This window comes from Myxocyprinus asiaticus, chromosome 3 (genome assembly GCF_019703515.2).
Source record: "Myxocyprinus asiaticus isolate MX2 ecotype Aquarium Trade chromosome 3, UBuf_Myxa_2, whole genome shotgun sequence".
NCBI classification, from domain to species: domain Eukaryota; kingdom Metazoa; phylum Chordata; class Actinopteri; order Cypriniformes; family Catostomidae; genus Myxocyprinus; species Myxocyprinus asiaticus.
The window spans coordinates 23,644,516-23,666,617 of NC_059346.1; the positions used below are offsets into that span (position 1 = coordinate 23,644,516).

General features: G+C 37.2%; 1 protein-coding gene across 4 annotated transcripts in view; it reads right to left on the minus strand.

Annotated features, from left to right (window-relative positions):
* LOC127420022 (glutamate receptor ionotropic, NMDA 1-like) overlaps positions 1-18,076 on the minus strand; it is a 37,764-nt gene extending 19,688 nt beyond the window's left edge. The window contains exons 1-17 of one of the 4 annotated variants that reach the window (XM_051661938.1): positions 17,922-18,076; positions 17,275-17,850; positions 15,888-16,022; positions 14,513-14,689; positions 12,519-12,581; positions 11,691-11,788; positions 10,159-10,280; positions 9,282-9,456; positions 8,573-8,717; positions 7,931-8,017; positions 7,682-7,817; positions 7,051-7,178; positions 6,326-6,490; positions 5,756-5,874; positions 4,809-4,921; positions 4,516-4,664; positions 3,727-3,884 (exon numbers count right to left, since the gene is read on the minus strand). In XM_051661938.1, the coding sequence (XP_051517898.1) occupies positions 3,727-3,884; positions 4,516-4,664; positions 4,809-4,921; positions 5,756-5,874; positions 6,326-6,490; positions 7,051-7,178; positions 7,682-7,817; positions 7,931-8,017; positions 8,573-8,717; positions 9,282-9,456; positions 10,159-10,280; positions 11,691-11,788; positions 12,519-12,581; positions 14,513-14,689; positions 15,888-16,022; positions 17,275-17,523 (2,219 nt within the window). In that variant the 5' untranslated portion in view covers positions 17,524-17,850; positions 17,922-18,076. Of the gene's footprint in view, positions 1-3,726; positions 3,885-4,515; positions 4,665-4,808; positions 4,922-5,755; positions 5,875-6,325; positions 6,491-7,050; positions 7,179-7,681; positions 7,818-7,930; positions 8,018-8,572; positions 8,718-9,281; positions 9,457-10,158; positions 10,281-11,690; positions 11,789-12,518; positions 12,582-14,512; positions 14,690-15,887; positions 16,023-17,274 lie in introns of all 4 variants that reach the window. The other 3 variants (XM_051661957.1, XM_051661947.1, XM_051661965.1) reach the window with 3 other exon arrangements.
* Between the last annotated feature and the right edge of the window lie 4,026 nt (positions 18,077-22,102).

Here is a 22,102-nt window from a genome sequence, read left to right on the forward strand (position 1 = left end):
TCACAATTAAAAGAACCAAAGACTTAAACTACTTCAGTCTGTGTGCACTGAATTTATTTAATACACGAGTTTCACAATTTGAGTTGAATTACTGAAATAAATGAACTTTTCCACGACATTCTAATTTATTGAGATGCACCTGTATATGCTGCATTCATGTGCTATCGGAATTTTCGTACTTCCCCCTTTTGAAGTGGTAAATATAAGTACGTCGCATTCAAGTTCTGGAAACATGGATGACGGCAAGTTCATTTATACATATTTTTTGAGGAACTTTTTTTTTGACACCATAATACATATTACTCATTAGCCTGCTGACGATAATGGAATTTTGGTCAAATACAAGCTATTTTCACTGTGTACAAATTTACAACATGCATCAAATGGATGCTTATATACATAAATGAATATGGCAGAAACAGCAAGTGCTAACAATTAGCTGTATTTAGAAAAATTAATAAAGCCTGTCATTCACTACAGAAACCGTCCTCTCCTCTGCCATGTTGGAAGGTTCCGTATCCTCCCAACTGGGAAACTCTTGAATTAAAATAATCTCCCAGTCGCAATTACGACTTAAGGGGTCATTCATGTGCATCTTCCGAGTGGGAAACTCATATTTACGATAATTCCGATAGCACGTGAAGTCAGAATTAACAATACATTCTGGACATTTACAATGCTTTTTTATCAACAGTTGAAATCTCGTAAGCACATTTTAAGTGGTGATAAGTAGAAGTAATCACTGGAGATTTTAAAAATCAGCAAACTGTACACGACTGGCAGTCTGCCAAGTGCTCCTGTCTTATCCTTGTAGAACATAATGTCTTGTGAAGGTTCTTTTATAAAATCTTATATAACTCCCTACCCTGCTTTGTATTCAACAGCAACAATGAACTGAGTCAAGATATGCAGAAGTTTAGCCTCACTCTGCTCTTCACAAACTTGCTGAGGAGAGAAGAAAGTGTTCACCAATCATATACTGACTGGTAATGCTTTCAGCTACCCACTTCCTGGTGAGAGCTACATTAATATCTATGCCAGGCCACTTTGGCTATAGTGTTTAAAAGGAATATTCAGGGTTCAGTACAAGTTAAGCTCAATTGATAGCATTTGTGGCATTATGTTGATTACCACAAAAATTAATTTAGACTTATCTCTCCTTTTCTTTAAAAAAAAATAAAAATCTTGGTTACAATGAGCCACTTACAATGGAAATGAATGAGGCCAATCCATAAACGTTAAATACTCACTGTTTCAAAATTACAGCCACAAGACATAAACAATATGCGTGATAACATGATATTTGCTTACAATTTTATACATTCAAAATATACATTTGTTGCCATAATGACTGTAAAAATTACTGTTTAAACTTTACAGAAGAACTAACGTAAGAGCTTTCATAAAATTATTAGCCCTCCTATTATTAAACCTTCCAAAATGTGGCTCCATCCACTTTCCATAAGTGCCTCACTGTAACCTCTGTAATTTTTCCCAGGGGTGTAACTACAGGGAAGGCAGGATGGGCAGCCACCCTAGTGCCCGTGGTGAGAGGGGGCCCGCGACAGTCGGCTAAGTAACAATACAAATAACTGCGGGCCTGACGGGTGACGATAAACGATCCAGGCTCCTCAAGGAGTGGGCCCGACCGGTTCTTTGCACTGGGGCCCATAAGATCCAAGTTACGCCACTGATTTTTCCTCTTCTTCTTTTTTTTTTTTTTTTTTTTTTGAGAAAAGGAGGGACGAATCAAAATCATGTTTTGTGGTAATCATCATTATGCCACAAATGCTGTCGATTGAGCTTAACTTGTACTGAACCCGGTTTATTCTTTTAATATTGTGATTTTAAAACAACAGCTGTCCTCTTTCTTATTTTCCCCCCTCTCTCTCTGGGTGTCCATATATTTATTTCATTACCATCTTATTTTGTGGTCCTTTAACCCTCAAACGCATACCTCAGGTCTTTAGTGACCCAGGTCCTCATTCCACCCCTGGTTTTTTCCCTCAGCCTATCCATCTCATGAACAGTTAAAACTGCCCCATTGTGCAATAATTACGTGCTATACGCAGCTTAGACAATTATATTTATTTAATATATCCTACCTCTTCTGCATTATATTCCCTTTATATAACAGATATGTATTTGTACATACGTATATATATATATATATATATATATATAATATTTTATTATTGTTATTATTTTGTCTTATTGTGTATTTCTATATATACTTATATTTTCCATTGGCTGTTTTATTATTATTATTATTATTATTATTATTATTATTATCTATGTCTTGTTGCTGTATTGTTTGTACACTGGAAGCTTCTGTCACCAAGAAAAAATTCCTTGTATGTGCAAGCATACTTGGCAATAAAGGTCATTCTTCTTCTTCTTCTGCTTCCTTCTTCTTCTTCTGTACTTCATCCATTTTTTGGAGTTGTAACCCACACCTGTTTAGTATTCCTCAATCTCTCTCTTATAAATAGTGTAAAAAAAAAAAATACTGTGACCGAGCTGGTCATTAGAGACCCTAGTCATGTAAGAGTGTCTGGTTTTTTTTTTTTTTTACTTCCATAAAAAATTTTTATGGCTATATCATATCTACTGTATATAAGTTTACTATCACAGGATATCTATTTCTTTGCTTATTACAAGAGGGATGAGTACTATATTCATACAAATAAATAATGTTTCACATTGATTTTCTGTGCAACAGTGAATTAACAACAATGGCGATTTATCAGTATTCCATATGCGTGTACACATACATATTATACATGTTATTTATTAAGGTGGCACTGTTGTTTCAGTGATTGACTTGATTTACCTTTGACATTGCTATTTGATGAAGAAACAACATGGAAGTAAACTATAGCAAGTACAACACAGGAACAGTATGATATGACTATTGTCATTTGGGTATACTACTGAAATGATGTAAGTTGTGCTTCTATTTAGGCTCAGTGAGAAAATACTGTGTAACTTATGTGTAGCTTAAGTTTAGCTTATGTGTATCTTGTATTATTTGTAGCTCAATATATTTTTGACAGCCAGTTGCATCTCAGGAAATTTCAGTGTGAAAGTAAAAGTAATGAATCCTGTTCTAGATTTGTCCTGATTTGTTGCATTATCTCTTAGATATATGAAAAATTAAATATATTTTATTCTATTATTTTCTAATTGTCTTGAAAATATTTGGAAAATTTGACACCATCAAATTTTTTGTGATAGAAATAAGTGCTGGGTCTCTAAAGAAATTTCCATGCATTTAAGTGTTGATTGATGCTGACTTCCCTTAATTGTCATTTTCTATATTTCTATTAAACTAGGAAGGCCTGCTGTTGAGGAATGTAGTTGTAGTTTTTTTTTTTTTTTCTTCTTCTTTTGTGCTGTTGTTTTCTTGTTCTGTTTTATTTAGGAGCATTAATAATACATACTTTAAATGTTTAAATAAACCTAACAGAGTGGCAAAATAGATTTTCAGAAAACAACTTTTTTGTTTTTTCTCATTAGTAATGTACATCTCTCTACTCTATGTTTTAATAAAAATAAATAAAAACAAAAACACTGATATAAAATAAAGTTAAAAACAATATAACAACAGCTATTTTGTCAGTAATGTCAATATTTACTGTCAATACACCTGTTTTGGCAAAGAAAACCTAAATAGTTGGTTTTAATGGTTTTAAAAGGGTTGTTATGGTAAACAGGTTGACTGACTTGTCTCGCACAGCCTGGATGGCTTCAGCGGCGCTCTCGTAGTTGTGCTTTTCCATGTGGCGGTACATGGTGCTTAGCTCAACTTGACGCCGGAAGTAAATGTCCACAGAGCTCTGCTTCACTGTGGCGTAGATGAACTTGTCTGATGGGTTTCGCAGCTGGAATAAAAGGTTACAGTGAGACTATAATTTAAGAGACAGTTTATTCCAAACACCCTAAATAATTAAAGTAAACTGGTGTTTGGTGCCTGCAATTCAAAATTTTGGATTGTTTTTGTCTCGGCAGTTCCATAAAATATTTCTGAGAGAAAAATGACTGTGGGAACAGAAGCAAACCAAGGTAAGCATGACCTAAAAATGTGATGTCAGATTGCTGTACACTCACAAAAACAAGCATAACCCCTTTTAAATCTATGAATGTGTCTCCAAGGTTATCATGAAATACCATTCAGAATATACTTCCACTATATTATTACTATTTATTTTACTGAACGTAATGCTGGTAACTTTCTCATTCATATGTTAACGTTTAGGTGAACTATTCCATTGCTAATTTTCTTTGTTGACTAATTTAGCTCACAAGACAGAATCAACGTAGGTTGTCGTGATGAAAAAATCCAAACAATAACCTTTGAGACGAATGACCTATAATTATGTGTTGTCGACAAGCTAAATTACCCATGGTGCTTCTATAGTGTGTGAAATGTAAAATTTGCATGCATGGTAATTAAGAATGCCATTTGATATTCTGTTTCATAAGATGCAAAGCTGCTTCATATTTAGTGCTCACCCTAGGGTCATTGATGCCGGTAATGCGCTCCTCAGGCCGATCCAGCACTAGGAAGGCGGCCAAATTGGCAGTATAGGATGCAACTATAATCATAGCAAAACCAGCCCACACCATACCTAAAATCCTTGCTGAAAAGCTCCGTGGAGCACCTGCAAATATTAAGCAGGAGGTGAGAGAGATAAAAAAAAAAAAAAAATGTGTGCATGCTGCAAAATCAGTCAAATGTGGAGTCAGCAATATTTCTTCCTCATAGAGGTAATAGACTGAATAATAATTGTTATGCTGATGACTACCTTCTCCAATACCGGAGTTCAGAAGTACACCCCAGGAGAACCACATAGCAGAGGATAAGGTGAGGGCATCTTCTTCTTCCTCTTCACTATTCACTTTAAACCTTCCAAATGGGCTGCAAAGCAAAGTACATATCAGCCAGAGACACATGCTTCAAACTTCAACTCTACAATCTTCTGCAGCTTTGTAATAATAAAACTATATTCTCAGAAACTCTTCAAAATACAGGTTTCAAATGCAGAAACCATTAGGCTGATTTAAAGAACCTATACCTAACTTTTTTTGGATAAAGTCTGTTAAAGCAATAATATAAAATGGAAATATGAGAATGTTAAATTATTGTCAAATAACTATTTATTTTTTTGTATTTATATTTGTTCTAATTAAGAGGAATGATCGTATTATTATTATTATGGATGCTCCTACAGTATAATATTCTCACTATGTTTAATGAGACATTACTAATACATTATATCCTTTATTAGTTCTGTAACTAGCATGAGCATTATACAGTTTTCTATCGCCGTTTCATTACTGTTGTTGTTATAATAAGAAAAGTTGTTCCTGCTTGAAAATTAAAATAGTAATCAAAAAGGAATATAATGACTAGGATGAGATTGTTGCATCACCTTGTTGCTTTCATAAGGATGGTTGATTTTCTTTCTTGTAATACACAAAGTATGTACGTAAGTGTGACGAGGAGGAGAGTGGGTCCGGGCCGTGAGTGTGCATGGCCGGCCCCCAATCGGGTTAATCAGCCGAGGAGAGGGATAAGGCCGAGCTGGATGTGGCAGTTCGGGAGAGAGAGAGCCACATGCAGCTGCAGTGTGTTTATGTTTGTGTCTTTTTACATTTTCATTAAACATTATTTTGAACGTTCAGCCGGTTCCCGCCTCCTCATTGCCCATTTTAAACCCTGTTACAGTAAGTAACAAATGTCTTCCTTTACCTGAAACGGTCTAATAGGTAGAGCATCACCGCCACAACATGGACCGATAGACCCACCAGTAACCACAGAGTGCTCTGAAAGGGCTGCATGAACGAGTCCAGTGTACTGCGTGGTATTTCCTGAAAAACAACAGCTTTATTCAACAAACACCACCCGCATTGCCACATGCACTGCCATATGGAACATGAAATGCAGTCTACTTCTAGGCTGATCAGAGGTGTAATAATAGTTTTCAGTGTACTCCAGAGTCAATTAATTTATCACAGCTTTAACTGAGTATAGAGATAAGCCCACTTCAGGGAATTCAATTAAGCAAAGAAACTGTTATGCTATTTCCAGCACAGAAAATCATGTTCTCAGAGGATTTTTTTTCCTGAAAATTAATTACATTACAGTAACTTTATTTTAAACGAATTTAAAAATTGAAATGAAATTGACCCTCAAATCTATGCTTGTCTCTTGCATTTATTTTATGATTCATGTAACATGTCTCCTACTTGGCCACACTGAATAAAGCAATTTTAAAGTCTGTACATTCAAATGATCATCAGTGGGTTATCTGAATTTTACCTTTTTGACAAGTATTGTGAGCCCCTGGTACTTGAATGGTTTAGAGAACTCTATATACTGGGCTCGTTCATTGTTGATTGTCAGTGGAGCCACGATCATGTCCGCCAAGCCACTCAGGAGCTCTCCCATCATGCCATTCCACTCCTTCTTGTTGCTGTTGTTAACCTTGTATCAGGAAGAATACATTATGCAATTTGTCATACTTTACAATGTGAACTGCTAATTGTCAAGGAGGACTTAAAGGAAAAATTGGAGTCTTGTGTTTACTAGCTTTTAAAGCCATTTACTGTATATACTAGTGCACTCCTTAAAGTTGAACAAATTAACTTTCAGCAGATTACACATTCAAAATGTACAGTCTTTCTCTTCTGGGAAAACAGACCAAAACTACTGATAAATCGTGTTGCACTACACAGATGTTTGTAGCAAAGTAGCAAATCATAGTAGCAAATCATGGTCCATGGCTGTGATTTAACTAAATCCTATTGGTTATTTTAAAAAGGGTATGATCTCTTAGATAATGTATGTCCCACACTAAATTCCTGTTTCAACAGGAAATACATCAACTGGTCAAGTGATTTCATAGGGTCTTTAAAATTCCCAAATGCTCAAAAAGGCAGGCAGCCTACTCTCCCCAGCCTAGTTGCATGCCCTTGAAAAAGACACGCAAATCTTCAAGCAAGGTGTTCCAGGTGAAAAATCAATAAAGTAATCATATTACTCACACGCTCCTGAGTGCCAAATTTTCCATCAGCCACTAGATGTACTTCATAAGTAAAGTTCATTGTCATTGCAAGTTTGATCAAGAGGTCAATGCAGAACCCATAGCAGCACTGAGGCACTATGGGGCGACCTACAGAGTTACAGAATAGAATAGAAAATAGAATATAATAGAATTTAAATAGTTCCTCTTTGTGGGTACAAAAACACTTGTGGTGCAAAATACAATACATATACAAACATCATAAGGAAAACATGGATTTATATCAGTCACAGCAGCATCAGCCACAACCTACATCACAGTACATATAACCCTTGATCCCCATATACGCAACCCATTTTAAATGCATTAATTATTGATCATAATGTGTAAGATCTTAATGGCCATAGGGTGGAATGAATTCCTGAATTGGTTCAATCTGTGCTGGATCAGATGTAGTCAACCCTGAGCCAACTTCTGAGTCTTGCCAACATGATCACACGGGAAGTCGACATGTATTTTCAGAGAGTTTCAGTACCGTAGGGGGCAGTGTTTCGAATTTCAGTAAGCACAGACCGATTTTTTCTAAAGAAAACTCAACCTACTGTTTCTGATTTCACTGTGAGATCAGTCTGGTCTTGCTCCTGAATGGTTACCTGGAATGGTCTCATTGGGGCCAGTGCAGATCACTTTTTTGATCAGGACTCCATTTACAGTGTGCTCTTCCTTGCAAGTTCCATCACGTAGAGTTGGTTTCACATAGACAAATGGCTCTTGATGAATGGTGACAATCTACCATAAGAACAAATGAACAGGTAAATGTGAATACAATGCTTTAATCAGAGTAAACTAATAACAAAATGATGCAATTAAAGCCCTACAATGATTTAACTTTCAAGTGGTACCTTTAATCTTGTCGACATCTGATAGCCTTTCGGCTTTTCAGTTTCTCCTCCGGGCCAAATAATCTTCCTCTGAGTGTTCATTACAACCTGTAATGCATTGGAGATAAACAAAAGCTAAAAGATGCTATAACATTTTCAAATTAATTAATGGACACTATTATAAAATTACAGAGTGTTATTGCATTAATGTCCGAAAGGACCCTTTGCACAGCATGTGATGAGGTGTTTACACCTTATTTAGCAGTCTAAATCTGGCAAAATGTTTATATTTTTTTTATTTAGTGTAAATATTTAACAGCATTCTTTGTGTTATATTATCATGTTACAGTATTAATAGACAAAAAACAAAAAAAACTAAAAAACTAATCAACACTGCTGTGATGGGGTTTCACATAATCAAACAATTCAAATAATCTCTTTTGGAAAGACGTGGAAACGTAATAGTGGATTTTTTTATTTTCTGTTGGAGCAAATGGGAATGCAAAAATAATATTTGCTGTGGTCTCCTAATTACCTCTATAGAGGTTTACTTCTGCGTTCCAAACCCGGAAATGTGAAAAGGGTCCGTTGTTAAAATAGCACAGCAAATGTTTTCCCTGAGCAGAAGGACAGCTCATTGAAAAGACAGAGCTGATTTCATACTTGCGAGCCATTGTAGATGCCCACTTGGACCAGTCTGGTTTTCTGGTAGTTCAGAATGCTGTAGTGGGCGAACCTCCTGTCTCCATCATCATTAAACTCCACGCGGCCTGTCAGGCCATCTGGATACTTGGATGACATCAGCACTCTAGCACATCAGAGGGGGTATTTTAGAAATGGCACAAAATCCCCATTTAAAAACAAAGGAAGACATTGATGATGACTGGAAGTAATGGCAGTTTACCAGATTCAGAAGATGGAAGATGCAGGTATGTCTAGGAAAGAAATGACGACTATCTAGGGGACGGATAAGCAGTGTTCTGTGGGGGGTGCAGATAATGTGCAGGCACAGACATAGGAGAACAGATATGACACCTGTAAGGGTCTTTAAAGGGATACAAATTGGTGCCACCAGATTTCACAAAGTCAATGTAATTCAACAACTTAACAGGCTTGAGATGTCCTTGCATTTGAATCAATACTCAATCGGATATGATTGCATACCTTTTTTTGAAGAGTCAAGGCATGTTTTTTTAAGACTTGACTGAAGCCATATTTTTTTACATTATTAACACCATTTTCAATTTCAATATTTGCGATGTGAAAGCTCCCACTCTTGTCAGTGCCAGTGGTAATGTATGATAATGTATGGCAGAAAATGGATGGTTTGTTGGAAAGCAAATGCTAGCCAGCACTCATCCCCTGGCCTCACCGTTTGAAGAGTGGGCCAGTCTTCCAGATGTTTGTATTGCCAACACAGCCTCGAGGAGGCTCTGTGATATTCTCCTTCTCAAAGAGTTCCTGGATGGACTGGGCCACCACAGCCACCGCATCGTAGATATGTGCAGACTCGTTCTTGCCATTGATAAGCTGAAGGCCGAGCAAGCCTGCCCAGTTGACAACATTACATGGTGTTGGCCAATGCCTCATAACACTACTCTCACATCAAGAGCACCTCAAGACATACTCGTAATAAAGAAATCCAAGAATTACCAAAGAAAGAAACAAGCGTGCATTGCATATGAACGACCAATTGTCTCAAGACAGACAGAAGGACTGTGAAAGTCATGAGGGGTTAGGACAGGGTCAGCACTGAGCAGAATGATGTGAAGTTAAACACAGATGTGTATAAAGAAGCCAGGAACAAAGAAATGCTGTTGTCGCTTACCATCGAATCCACACGTCAGTGTGGAAGTAGCAAAGCACCACTTACAAATAAACTCATGAGAGCCAAACCTTCAAAAATTAATGCACACTCAAAGCAATATGGATTACCACAACTCTCTATTGCATCATTTGTTGTCTACTGAAAGAAAGGACAAACACTCAAAAATGAAACAAATCATACATTAGACATAAAGCACAGTACAATGAGTAAAGAATCACTGTGTGTTAAAACCTTTAAACATAGAGATGTTTAAACATTTAAACACGCAAGTACAGCACAGACACTGATTTGTCGGTGGGGATTGCAAATTGTAATCGTATAAAAAGCTTATGGCAAACATTGTTAAACAGCCTGGAAGAGAGAGAGAGAGAGAGAGAGAGAGAGAGAGAGGATGAAAATGGAGAGGATGAAAAGTACGTACCATCTGGGGCTTCACTCAGTGCTTTACCAGACATCTCCCTTTCTCCAACCAACCACACGTAACCAGAGCCTGTCATATTGAGCTGGCGTGCTGCTTTATAAATGGCTGCGGCCTCGTCTTCACTGCGATTGGATAAAGATTGCTTGTAGTAACAGCATCTCACAGAGTAAACACCTCCAATTTGAATGTTATGAATGAATCATGAAGGGCAGAGAAAGTGACTGATGGCTTGTCAACAAAATAGATATTGACTCATTCAACATTCAAAAAACTCCTTATACACTGATTGTACAACTGCTCGACACTAAAAAAAATCAATTTAGCTCTGTTTAATATTCTATTCTATAATGTATGCTATTATGTTTAATAGCATACATTATAGAAAAAGCATTAAAAATACTTATGTTTAATACCTTTACAGATATACTCACTAAAATTGTTAACCTTTGAAATATACACAAATATACACAAATGCCTCAGAAATTTCAAATGTCGAGGCACAAAATGTCACCGTAATGAATTTCTCTGTTTTTATTTGTAGCATCTGATATGGTTCTTCATATTCTGTTATAGGCAAAGTTATACATATTATCTCATAAAATATTAGTTTATTTTGATTAAAGGCATAGTTCATCATGCCATCCCAAGTGTATATGACTTTCTTTATTCTACAGAACACAAACAAAGATCTTTAGAAGAATATCTCAGCTCTGTAGGCCAATACAATGCAGATAAATGGTAAACAGACCTTTGAAGCTCTAAATATCACATAAAGGCCACATAAAAGTAATCCATAAATCTCCAGTGGTTTAATATACTGTATGTCTTCTGAAGCAATCCAATCACTTTGGGTGATAAACAGACCATTATTTCAATCCTTTTTTCCTATAAATCTCTATTTTCACTTTCACTGGAGATTTATAGTCAAAAAGGACTGAAATGTTGATCTGTTTCTCACCCACACCTATCATATCACTTCTGAAGATATAGATTTAACCAATGGAGTATTATGGAATACTTTTATGTGGCCTTTATGTGATTTTTGGAGCTTCAAAGGTCTGGTCACCATTGACTTGCATTGTAGGGACCTACAGTGCTGAGATATTCTTCAAAAAATCTTAATTTGTGTTCTGCAGAAGAAAGTCATACACATCTGAGATGGCATGAGGAAGTATTTTTGGGTGAACTATCCCTTTAAATATATTTTATTTCATTTATTAATTCAATTATTTTCAAATGTAATTATTTAGATCAGAATTGACTATGTTAAGGAATTGATTCAACTGAGGAATTTGATATGAAAGGATGACACACAGTATATTTTTATATAGTTTGAAATGAATCTGCTCTAAAATATTTCCCCTTAATGGAATAGTTCATTTCTGACACTGTGCATGAAAATCTTTTAAAGATTTTCCATTCCTAGCTTCCATTGAGCTACATCAGTTTGATGGCTGGCCACATGTATTATTCAGTGACATCAGTGATAACCATAGTATTCAGGTGGGTTAAGGAGAGAGAAATTAACTCACCTCGCGGACAGGATGATCACTCGGGCCTCCAACTCTTTGGCTTCCTGGAGCAGAGCCGTCAGATTTGTGTCTTGGCTGAACAGGAGCACTTTCTCTGCCTGGGATTAGGACACAACATTAGTCAAGTAGATGACTCATCCCCACCATGAACCATGCTCTTTCAGCACTTGCATTTTCTTTTTTTCTTTCTCTCTTTTTCTTTTTGGAGGGTGGGGAGGGGGATTGAAAAAATTATGTAAAAAACGTTTCTGAGATAATCTGCTTAAATTAAAAAAAACGCAAGTAAGCTTGGAGCAGGAAAAAAGTTCTGCATTTTCACATGCAAACTGAAGAGAATCAAGATTCCAAGGAAGAACGTGCATGTTAGAGCAACAGGGAGAAGAAGATTGATGCAACCGGAAAGCAAAAAACAGGTGAAGGAAAAGGAAGATGGTGGTGGTGGCTTTTTTCTCAAACAAACAAAAAAAAACCAACCAAAAGGTAGAAATGCTGCAGAAAGGTGGGAGTTACATCTGGATAGTGCCTGTCCCACACGACCAGATCTCCACGTACTGTGTCAAAACAATAGACTTGCAATCTTGCTGGCTTCAGTACATGCATTCCTTTACACAAAAATAAAAAAGTGAGAGGTGGGGGAGCGATTTTTTGTACACGCTTAAACAGAAAAAATAACCCATTCTCGTTTGAAATCATAAAAAGAATCCAAACATAAATAGACGTGCTGGCGGGATAAGGATCTCTGGAATCGGTTGTTGAATTGTTTGACTGGTTTCTAGTGGCTACTTTCAGAGAACTTTTGGGCGGCGTGCATTGACCATGCAAATATACCTTGGGTCCTCGCTTGTTGTCAAAGGACAGTTGGTCGAGGTTTTCATAGTTCCTGTTTTTACTCTGATGAATAATGTGCACAGAGAAAATATGCAGACACAGAATATTATAAACAGTTATAAATGGTGCGCAGTAAAGCATTCCAACATATCTCCACTTTTCTGCTTCAAATTGGGAAACTTTAATCCTGAGGCTTGCAAAAACATCAACAAAGACTACATGGAGGAGGCAACCTTATCTGTTCCTGCATATGGTTTGAACTTGGGTGATATTTTGATGACTTTCCCTCTTTAACTATTTGCATCATCTTTTTCCGCCAGTATTTAATTTAAAATACTTATACAAATGAGCTTTAACTTGCCCTGAGGGTGCTCTATGCTTTTCCACAATTAATAAGAAATGGTAATGTCTTCAAAATGCATCTCATTAAGATGCATACGTAAAAAAAAACAAAAAACATTGCTTTTTATTAATTGTGCAGCAAATCCCAGGGCAACTTATTCCAGTTCACGCCATCCCATCCATCAGTTTAAATTTCGTCAATCTACCATGAAAGAACATTGACTACAGTCTATGAAGCACAGCTTGTTGCTGCCACAAGAAATGCCTGTCCAGACATATGGCCAGAAATAAAGAGAATATTTAAAGTGCTCTATTAAGATAATGCAATTACTTCAGAGCCACTGAATGTGCCCTGCTTTAGAACACATAGACCGTCTTTCTATGCTTTTCTTTCTCATTTGCCTTTGTCTGAAAATTTCTGCTAGACTGGATGGATGGACAAGGATTCTTTGATATTTTTGTACTTTTATTAAAGAATGTATTTAATGTAAAACAGAATACATTTCAGCAGTTCAGAAAATTGTGGGTGATTAAGCGATAATTAATTTGAAGTCTAGTTGTGTTGCGTAAATGCCAACCTGCCTGTGAACTTGGACTTCCAAAGCAAAATGGTAAAAAGCAGTAATTATTCAAAGCTTGTTTCCCTCAAACCACAGCTACAGTCCAAGACTGAGTCATTCAAGCAGAAAACTCACTGATGTTAATGAAGAATTAAAAAGCCTGATTATGCCCTAACTCACAGCAGGCAGAGAAGGATTGATGTTTTTCTCATTAATCATAATACCAATGTCCTTTATACGCAGCAATCTAAGACCTGTAGTCAACTAGCAGCCAAGGTTTTATAGTAATTACAGACACAAACAAAAGATTTTCATGAGTCCTTCTGCTGATGAGTTCCCAGAACGGGAGAATGTGCCTATAAAACCAGCTGGCCTTTGGGCTGCCATTACTGGAAATGACATTGCAACAACATTGTGGTGCAGTCTTCCCAAATATACAGGGCCACCAAATGGATTCAGACCCTTGACAATTATCTCATTACAAATTCTTGAAATTTTGTTTCATGTGCAGAGACAAGTAGAACTAGTTAAATGCTTACACAGTTTGTAACTACCCTTATCTTTGAATATTTTATTAAATACTTTCATATATTATCTGGGATATTGTGAAATATTGAGCAGTGTGAAATATAAGCACTACAAACAGATCAAAAATGAATTCTAACCACCAGAGAGAACACTCAATATTTTAACCACAGTCTGTTGCTGGGAAGAAATTCTCACAGATCTCCAGCTTAAAACCTCAAACCAGCCAAATCCCCTGCCATTGATTTTTTGCACAGCCCCAGGTTAAGTCCCTCATTTTGCTCCTGTTGTGGACAGACAAGTAGGAGAATCTGACTATGGTAAAAAGCAATATGAGATGAGTAGAAAAGTACAAAGTTTTGCAGATAAACCACTTAAGACGCTGCTGATGTCTTTGGCATAAATAATGTTAGCCAATGGAAAGAAATGTGTTTATATAACAGAAAAAAGAAAACATTTAACATATACAGAGGACCTCTGAGGTACTGATTACAGGAACACACACTGACTTACACACACACTCATATAGACGCTGGGTCATGTGAGTTGGCTGCTCACGCATCTCACCTTCGTCTCCCTCTCCTCCAGCAGGGTTTCCAGTCTTTTCTGTGCTGCTCTGCCCTCATGGTCATCACTCACGATCAGGATGATGTGATTCCACTGGAACTCTCGCATCATGTCAAACCACACCTGGGCTTGCTGGGAATAGGGCGGCACTGTGCGCAGGAATGAAAGGTGGATACTCTAGAAGGACGGGTGGGGGAAAATAACTGGTGACTCTCGAGAGGCTACACAAAGGCCCGAAGCAATTTCAGTTCATTAGAATTTAATCACTTTAACTGTATTTAATTTAGAGACAGATCCCAACATCACTTCTTAGTGTGCCAAGATGCCATAACGCAAAGACTGTATGTTATAGTCTTTCTGTGGGAATCTAGATTAGTCCGGAGGACCACCATCCCCAGTCAGACACTAGTATATTATAACACATGTAATCAGGTCTTCATAGCTTCCATCAAAGGTTTGCATACTTAAACTCCAAGCAAAGCACATTTAAAAAGGCGGAGTGACTATTTGCACTAGGTGTAAATAACACCTGCCACACAGGGTGGCTATTTGCACTCTCATAGTCTGGTGGAAATTGAAGACAAACTGTGCCCCTAGTGTCGCTGCAGTGACGATGTGCATGTGCTTTTTCCTGCGGACGACCCGGGTTCGATTACACCTTTTTTCCCATCCTGTTTCCTGTCTCCTGTCTCTTCAAATTTCATAATAGATAAAAATGAATATAAAGGTTCATTTCCTCGCAGTGATTTGGTCACTGTGACAGTCGGGGAGTTGAAAGAAAGGTTTCATCAGGGTAAAATTAACCATGGTTTTACTATAGTAATATTGAAGTAACCATGTTTTTGGCAGAAGCCATAGTTTTAATGCAATTAACCATGGTATTACTACAGTAATATGGTGATAATATAGTAACCATGTAAATTATTTTGGTTACTATGATTTTACTACAAAATACCATGGTGGCACTCTGGTTCCTGTTTATGTTTAATTTTAGTAAGGGAAGGTTAGGGTTAGGTTTAGGGGTGTGGGCTGGTGTAGGGTGTCTGTTGGACTCTCAGTAAACACAATAAACACACTGCAGTGATGGCACCATACTGTATGTTAGTATCTAATTAGGAGTGCAAATAGCATCTAACACTATTTGCACTTAGTGCAAAGAAAATGCTTTTTGTTCTTATTTACACTTAATGAAATACTGTAGCATCTACTTGTGCTATTTGCCCTTCGTGCAAATAGCCTCTGCCTAAAAAAGTTCACAGTTCTGACAAATGAGAAGGACAGATAACAACTGCGAATGCTAAATGCAAGCAGGATTAAATCATAGTGAGGTGCAGTACTATACAGTATGTCGCTGCTAGTGCCCATCAACACTCACCTTATCTGAGTAGATAGACATGCGGGTGGTGAGGCCCACCACAGGGATCCGGTAAAATCCAGCTGTGTAGGACACCGGTGTGGGGGTCAGATGGTCGTTGGACTGGGGTGGGTGGCTCACCAAGATTGCATAGACCTGTGGACATCAGGATCTTAATGAGGAGAGAAATCTGAGAAAGCTTCATCACTCACTTTTGCTTCGTTTTTGTCACATCGATATCCTGATTTTCAGGATGTATAGGCCTATTCATGAATAATTTATATGTAACTGTGCTGCTTTAATCTGTATTTGTTTTTGAAAGTATTTATAAAGCATTCTTCAACGTGGCTGAAGAAGCAAAACCAAAAGTTAAATGTCAAAAGTGTAGAAACAGCATCTGCACTTTGAAGTTTGGTTTTGTTAACTTCATCCATACACGTCTGTGCACGTGCAAGGCTCTGTTTGGCCGGTAAACACAATTTGGATGGTAATCCATACTGCAGCGTTGAAGAGTCTAATCTCTGCCTCCATCGATGTTTAATATTCTGCTAGAGCTTTCCTCGCCAATACAATGCAGCTGTTATCAATAGGGCCGACGCCATGTTGGCCTCGTTTTTCATTAAAATATTCGAGATGGGCCAGCGGTGGTGCCATGGCGCCTAGTGCAGGGGTCAGTAGTGTTGCCATAAACGTTCTACTTCTGCTGTGATTTGTATTTACATGACGCCACATGACTCACAGACAGTCTCATATATATTCTGTCAATTATTTCAGGTTAATTTCAGTACATATAACCTCTGAGAACAGCCTTACAGCCTTAACAACAAAATGGACCCTCGATCCTGTTGAATATTTTCATTTGTTCAAGTGCTTTATTGCTGAGATGCGCAACAACCTTTTGCAAACATATGAAGTTACGGTGATTAAATAAAAAAATAAAACAATTCGCGTTTATCAGAAACAATTATATAGTCGCCTGGCTATCAAAAATATAATAATGAATAAAATAATGAATAATAATAATAATAATAATAATAATAATAAATAAGCTTGGTTTCAGTGTCTGGTATACAGGGCTAAATATTTAATTTTACAGCAGGGAGTCATCTGCAACGGTAGCCTAATGTTTTAAATAATAATAATAATAATAATATATGTATATATATATATATATATATATATATATATAGTCGTTGTTATTATTTTGATAGATAGATAGATAGATAGATAGATAGATAGATAGATAGATAGATAGATAGATAAACAGGCTTTTTGTAGATAAAAAAATATATTTTTTTTTACTATGCCAAAGTGATAGTCTTCTTTGATTTCGCACTTAAAATGCAAAGATTTTAAAAGTGCGTCGTTCAGAGTGAACTGAACAGACTGTTTGGTTTGCGAGTTTTACCTGGTTGGAGATGAGGTCCTCACATACGGAGAGTGCCATCTGGATAGCGTTGGGTTTATGGGTGACAGAAATAGCGTTCATCTTGAACTTATCTTTGCCGTATATATTGTTGGCTTGGGTGACAGCGTCTTTAAACACTTGTTCATATCTCTTCTGGCTCAGGACAGCCCCGATATTTACAGTCTTCGGTTCGCACCCACCTCTCGCACAGGAGCAATAGATGAGGAAGGCGAACAGAACCAGACGCATTTTGCCCTGGATCGTAGAAAAGTCAAGCTGAGTGCCCTGTGGAGGATACGTGTCGATGTCCGTTGGTTGGACAGATCCTCTGCCAATGCGTCCTCTCCAGTAGCACTGGAATGTGATCAACTCAATCTACTCCGCTGAGGGATGTGCTTGATTTATTGACTCTTTGTGCACTGGTCATAAAACCTGTTCATTATCGAGAAATCCATGTCAACACGCCTTTGTGGAATGATGCTCGCTCCTCTTGATAGTCGTCTCACAGATGTACTCTCTCTCTCTGTTTCCCAGGAGAACGTGCAAAAATCAGTTTTGTAGTATTCCTGAAGTCATCTACATAAAAAAAATCAGTCACTTCTCTCGCTCTTGTCGTGTCTGAATTGTAGTTAAGGTTTTGCACGTACCGTCGCGCGACTGGGTGACCTGATGCTGCTCTGTGAGAGACGCTGTCCTTGGTGCTGAAAACTGTGCTCGCGCACTGATGCGCGCGCTCACCCGCAGATTACGCCTGATACCACGGAGCTGTCACGGTCGAATAGACTTCAAAACGTTTGCGATAATGCGAAGAAAATCTCAGGTCAACACAGTACCGTCTGATTTAACCGACTGAACGGATTTCTTACACAGCGTTGATGTTTTTCATTCGCGCGACACCAGTTAGGCTATATATTAGATATCATTAATGTTAGTTTTGTGCGAATAATTTCTTTACGAAATGCATCTGTTTCGTTTTCGTTTTAGCAATTGGTAAAAACTGTCTGAGCCAATCAGCAGCTAGACTACCACGACTCAAACTGGTTTATTGTGAAATGAACATACACTTAGATTAGTATCTGTTATGTATGTTCCTTTGGTAAGACACAAGTTAATGTAGCATTAGTGGCGTCTTTTGAAAATAATACATTTCTGACACGCTGATAAATCCTTAACTTTCTTAATTTATGTATTATCACCATTTACATGCGGCACTGTCGATGGACTTGTTTTGCTTTCATTTAAAAAAGACAGAGATGTTTTTTCTCATAAAAAATAATCAAAGGGAGCCTGTCAACATCTATAACCCGTAGATAGCTCCAGAACAGGCGCGTTCAAGTGCATTGGAGAAATTCAACGAGACCCCCGTTACCAAGGAAACAAGCATCTCCGGCTCGAGGTGCAAGTATTGTGTTCCAGACACCGTAACTTACAATTATGAAAACTGCATGTGATTCTTAGGAGATTAATGTAAAATATGATGATTTGCTCAAAAATATAAACTACACTTTTACATCTGCATATTGCTTTAAGGAAAATGTATATATAAATTCATTAAGATGTTGCATTTAAATTACATCATTACTGCTGCCTGGGAGGACATCTCATGGCTACATATAACATTCTGCAACTTAAGTCAGGCATGGGCGGAATTTTGATTTTAAATGTCTTGTCAGCTTGTCCTTCATTAAGTTATGCTTAGGGCAACCTCTGCAAATATGCAAGCACCTTCATGCTCTCTCAAACCCAACCACTCCCAGAGATACGGATCCACAAACAATGACTACATTACTTACCACTATTTACGCCTTTCTGTCTGCCTGTTTTTTCTGTATGAGTTCACAATTATATTCATTGATTCACATGCCATTATGATCGTTAAACTAAGTCTAAAATTTAAACATCTAATCAAATAATTTAAAACGAGGAATAGATTGAATGCACAAAAAAATAAATAAATATGAAGCCTGCTGTGTCATATAGCTTACATACACAATGCTTTGCATATTAGTCACACACCCACAAACAAATGCAGAGGGAGATTAAAACATGACATCAGTTGAGTGCAGGCACAAACAACAGGAGGAAAGGAAATGCATTGCACACACACACACACACACACACACACACACACACACACACACACACATATATATATATATATATATATATATATATATATATATATATATATATATATATATATACACAAATCATCAGTCTCTTTCTTTTCAGGATAAGCCTATTGCATTTTATTAACCATGTTATCCTCAAACTAGTTTTCCCCACACAATGAAGCTATGCATTCTGTGCCCTCATTAAAACAACTGGAATCATTAGAGAGCAATACACAGTGCATTGTGGTGTGCATGAATCATTATGAGACATAAGGGGGACATGGCAGCCGAAAAGCCACTAAGATGCTTCAAGTTCAGGCTCTCAATAAATGATACCAGCAGAGTTAGTCTCAACTGGGTCTCAGCTCTTAAAGTGTCACTTTGGATCATGCAGTGGTGATGCACTCTATAATTTGTGCTGCACTGGTTGTTAGTGTGGTTTCAGTAGATATGTACAGTACACACTCTTAGACAAACTTGTATACCCTATATAGTATCTCCTAGCCAAACTTGTATATGACCAGTCAGAATATATGCAAAGCACTGCCACTGCGCACCTCTGCTATACATATTTTGATTTTCAAGCATATTTGATTTTTTGATTTTTAGATTGCAATAGTGAGACTTAAATTAATATAGCTGTTATGTTACAGTCATATTTAATTGGGTGTATGCTTCATCAACTTTTTTTGGAATCTATTTTTGTGGTCCTTTGCATACATAATTGAAACCATTTGGCCACATGCAAAAAATTATCCTAAATGCCTGTTTAATTATTCTTAACTGTGCCTAAGTCTTTTGCTCATTATTATCCAGTACAAAAAAAACAAAAAACAAAAAAAAAAACAGACATAGCCTTGTAATGGTGCTATTAGAGTAGAGGGGAATGGGATTCAGCTGAATGTTTTTATCACTTCTGACAAGCACCAATTTCTATGACTCTAAAAGAGGGTTCTTAAGGAGTCAAAGTGAAAAGTATAAGCACCTTAGAAGATGGGAAAAACATTTCATGTGCATGCAACATTTAAAGCATTACAGGTTTTCTTCTGCACAGAACTTGGGAGAGCCTCAAGGTAGAGCCATTTCCAACACAACAGATAATGGTTTGTTTCTGGCTGTTTTAATTCTGAATAAAGCAACAACATTGTGGTGCAGTTCTCATTTCGTACAGAAGAATGCTTTCAGAAGTAATGCAAGATTCCATTTACATTAATGCATTAGGCAGATTCTTTTATCCAAGGTGACTTATAGTGCATTGAAGATATACATTTTATCAGTTTGTGTGTTCCCTGGCAATTGAACCCATTACCTTGTTGTTGCCTGCAACATCCTTTACCAGTAAAGCAACAGGAGCCCTGCTTGGGGAGAAATGGTACTGATAACCGAGGCAAGATGGTGGCAGAAGGATTTATTGTGAAGATGGAATAAATAAAACAAATAAAAACTTTCCTGATTCAGTACCAAATGATTTACTGTAAGCATGCAATATTTTTTCTCACACTGCTGTTTGATTAGGACTGTGCTACTGCAAAAGGTATTAGAAATAGTGTGGTGTTGTGAAGATGGAAGAGCAATCAGACTGGAAAGCTTGGTGGCAGGAAAATGGCTCCACCTATTGGTCTCACAGCAGACCCTCAACCTGTTTTAAGGATGGAAAGCTGCCATCTGAAAGAATCTGTAAAGATATATTATCGTAAGTATCAGGAGTGCAAATTTAGCTGCTGTTTGAGTTTCCAGTTCAATGAAAGCATGAGACCTTGGAAAAAAAAATACTGGTCCATTATGCAGTTTTATCCACAATTTGTTTTGACCTTTTCTTTTTAATGGAACAACTGAAACAAAATGGAACCAAAGGGTCATACACACTACACAGGACTGGCTAAATTCAGAATAGCATACTATCGTACTATTCTTACTATTTCTGCTGTATCTACTACAGTAGGCCATATGCTTCAAAAATACTAAGAGTATTGGTTGACATAGCCACAGTTTCTTGTCAAGTGCATTCATAGTATGCACACTAGCAAGTACTGTTGGTATCGAATGTAATAGTCATACTTGTCAGAGGAAGTGGCAAGGTGTGTGGTGAAGGACTTACCAGACTTTACTGTACTGTGCTTCAGCATGGAAAGCTTCTATCATGCCAACAATGAATCGAGAAATGTGAGTGAGCATATTGAAGAGATGTGATCAAAACCAAAGTGACCAGAAGAGATGGATGTGTATAAAGTGTGTAACGTTTTTGATATTTAAGGAATAGTTCACCCAAAAATGAAAATTCTCTCATCATCTACTCACCCTCATGCAATACCAAATGTGTATGACTATCTTTTTTTTTCTGAACACAAACAAAGATTTTTAGAAAAATATCTCAGCTCTGAAGTTCCATACAATGCAAGTAAATGATGACCAAAACTTTAAAGCTCCAAAAAGTATATACTGCAATATCATATATAAGCAAATACGTAATCCACAAGACTCTAGTGGTTTAACCAATGTCTTTTAACTATAAATCTCGACATCAGCAGTCTCTTTGGGGATCAAGAGCGCCCCTTCTAGGAGCAATGACCAAGGGTCTGCAAAGCTGTCATTGCTGCACGTGGAGGATTTTTTGATGAGAACTCTTTGAAGTAGTTTAAGAAGTTCTGAACATTTTTTCATATTGTAATAGTAATTTTTAACGTTATTGATGTCCTGACAATACATTGTGATCA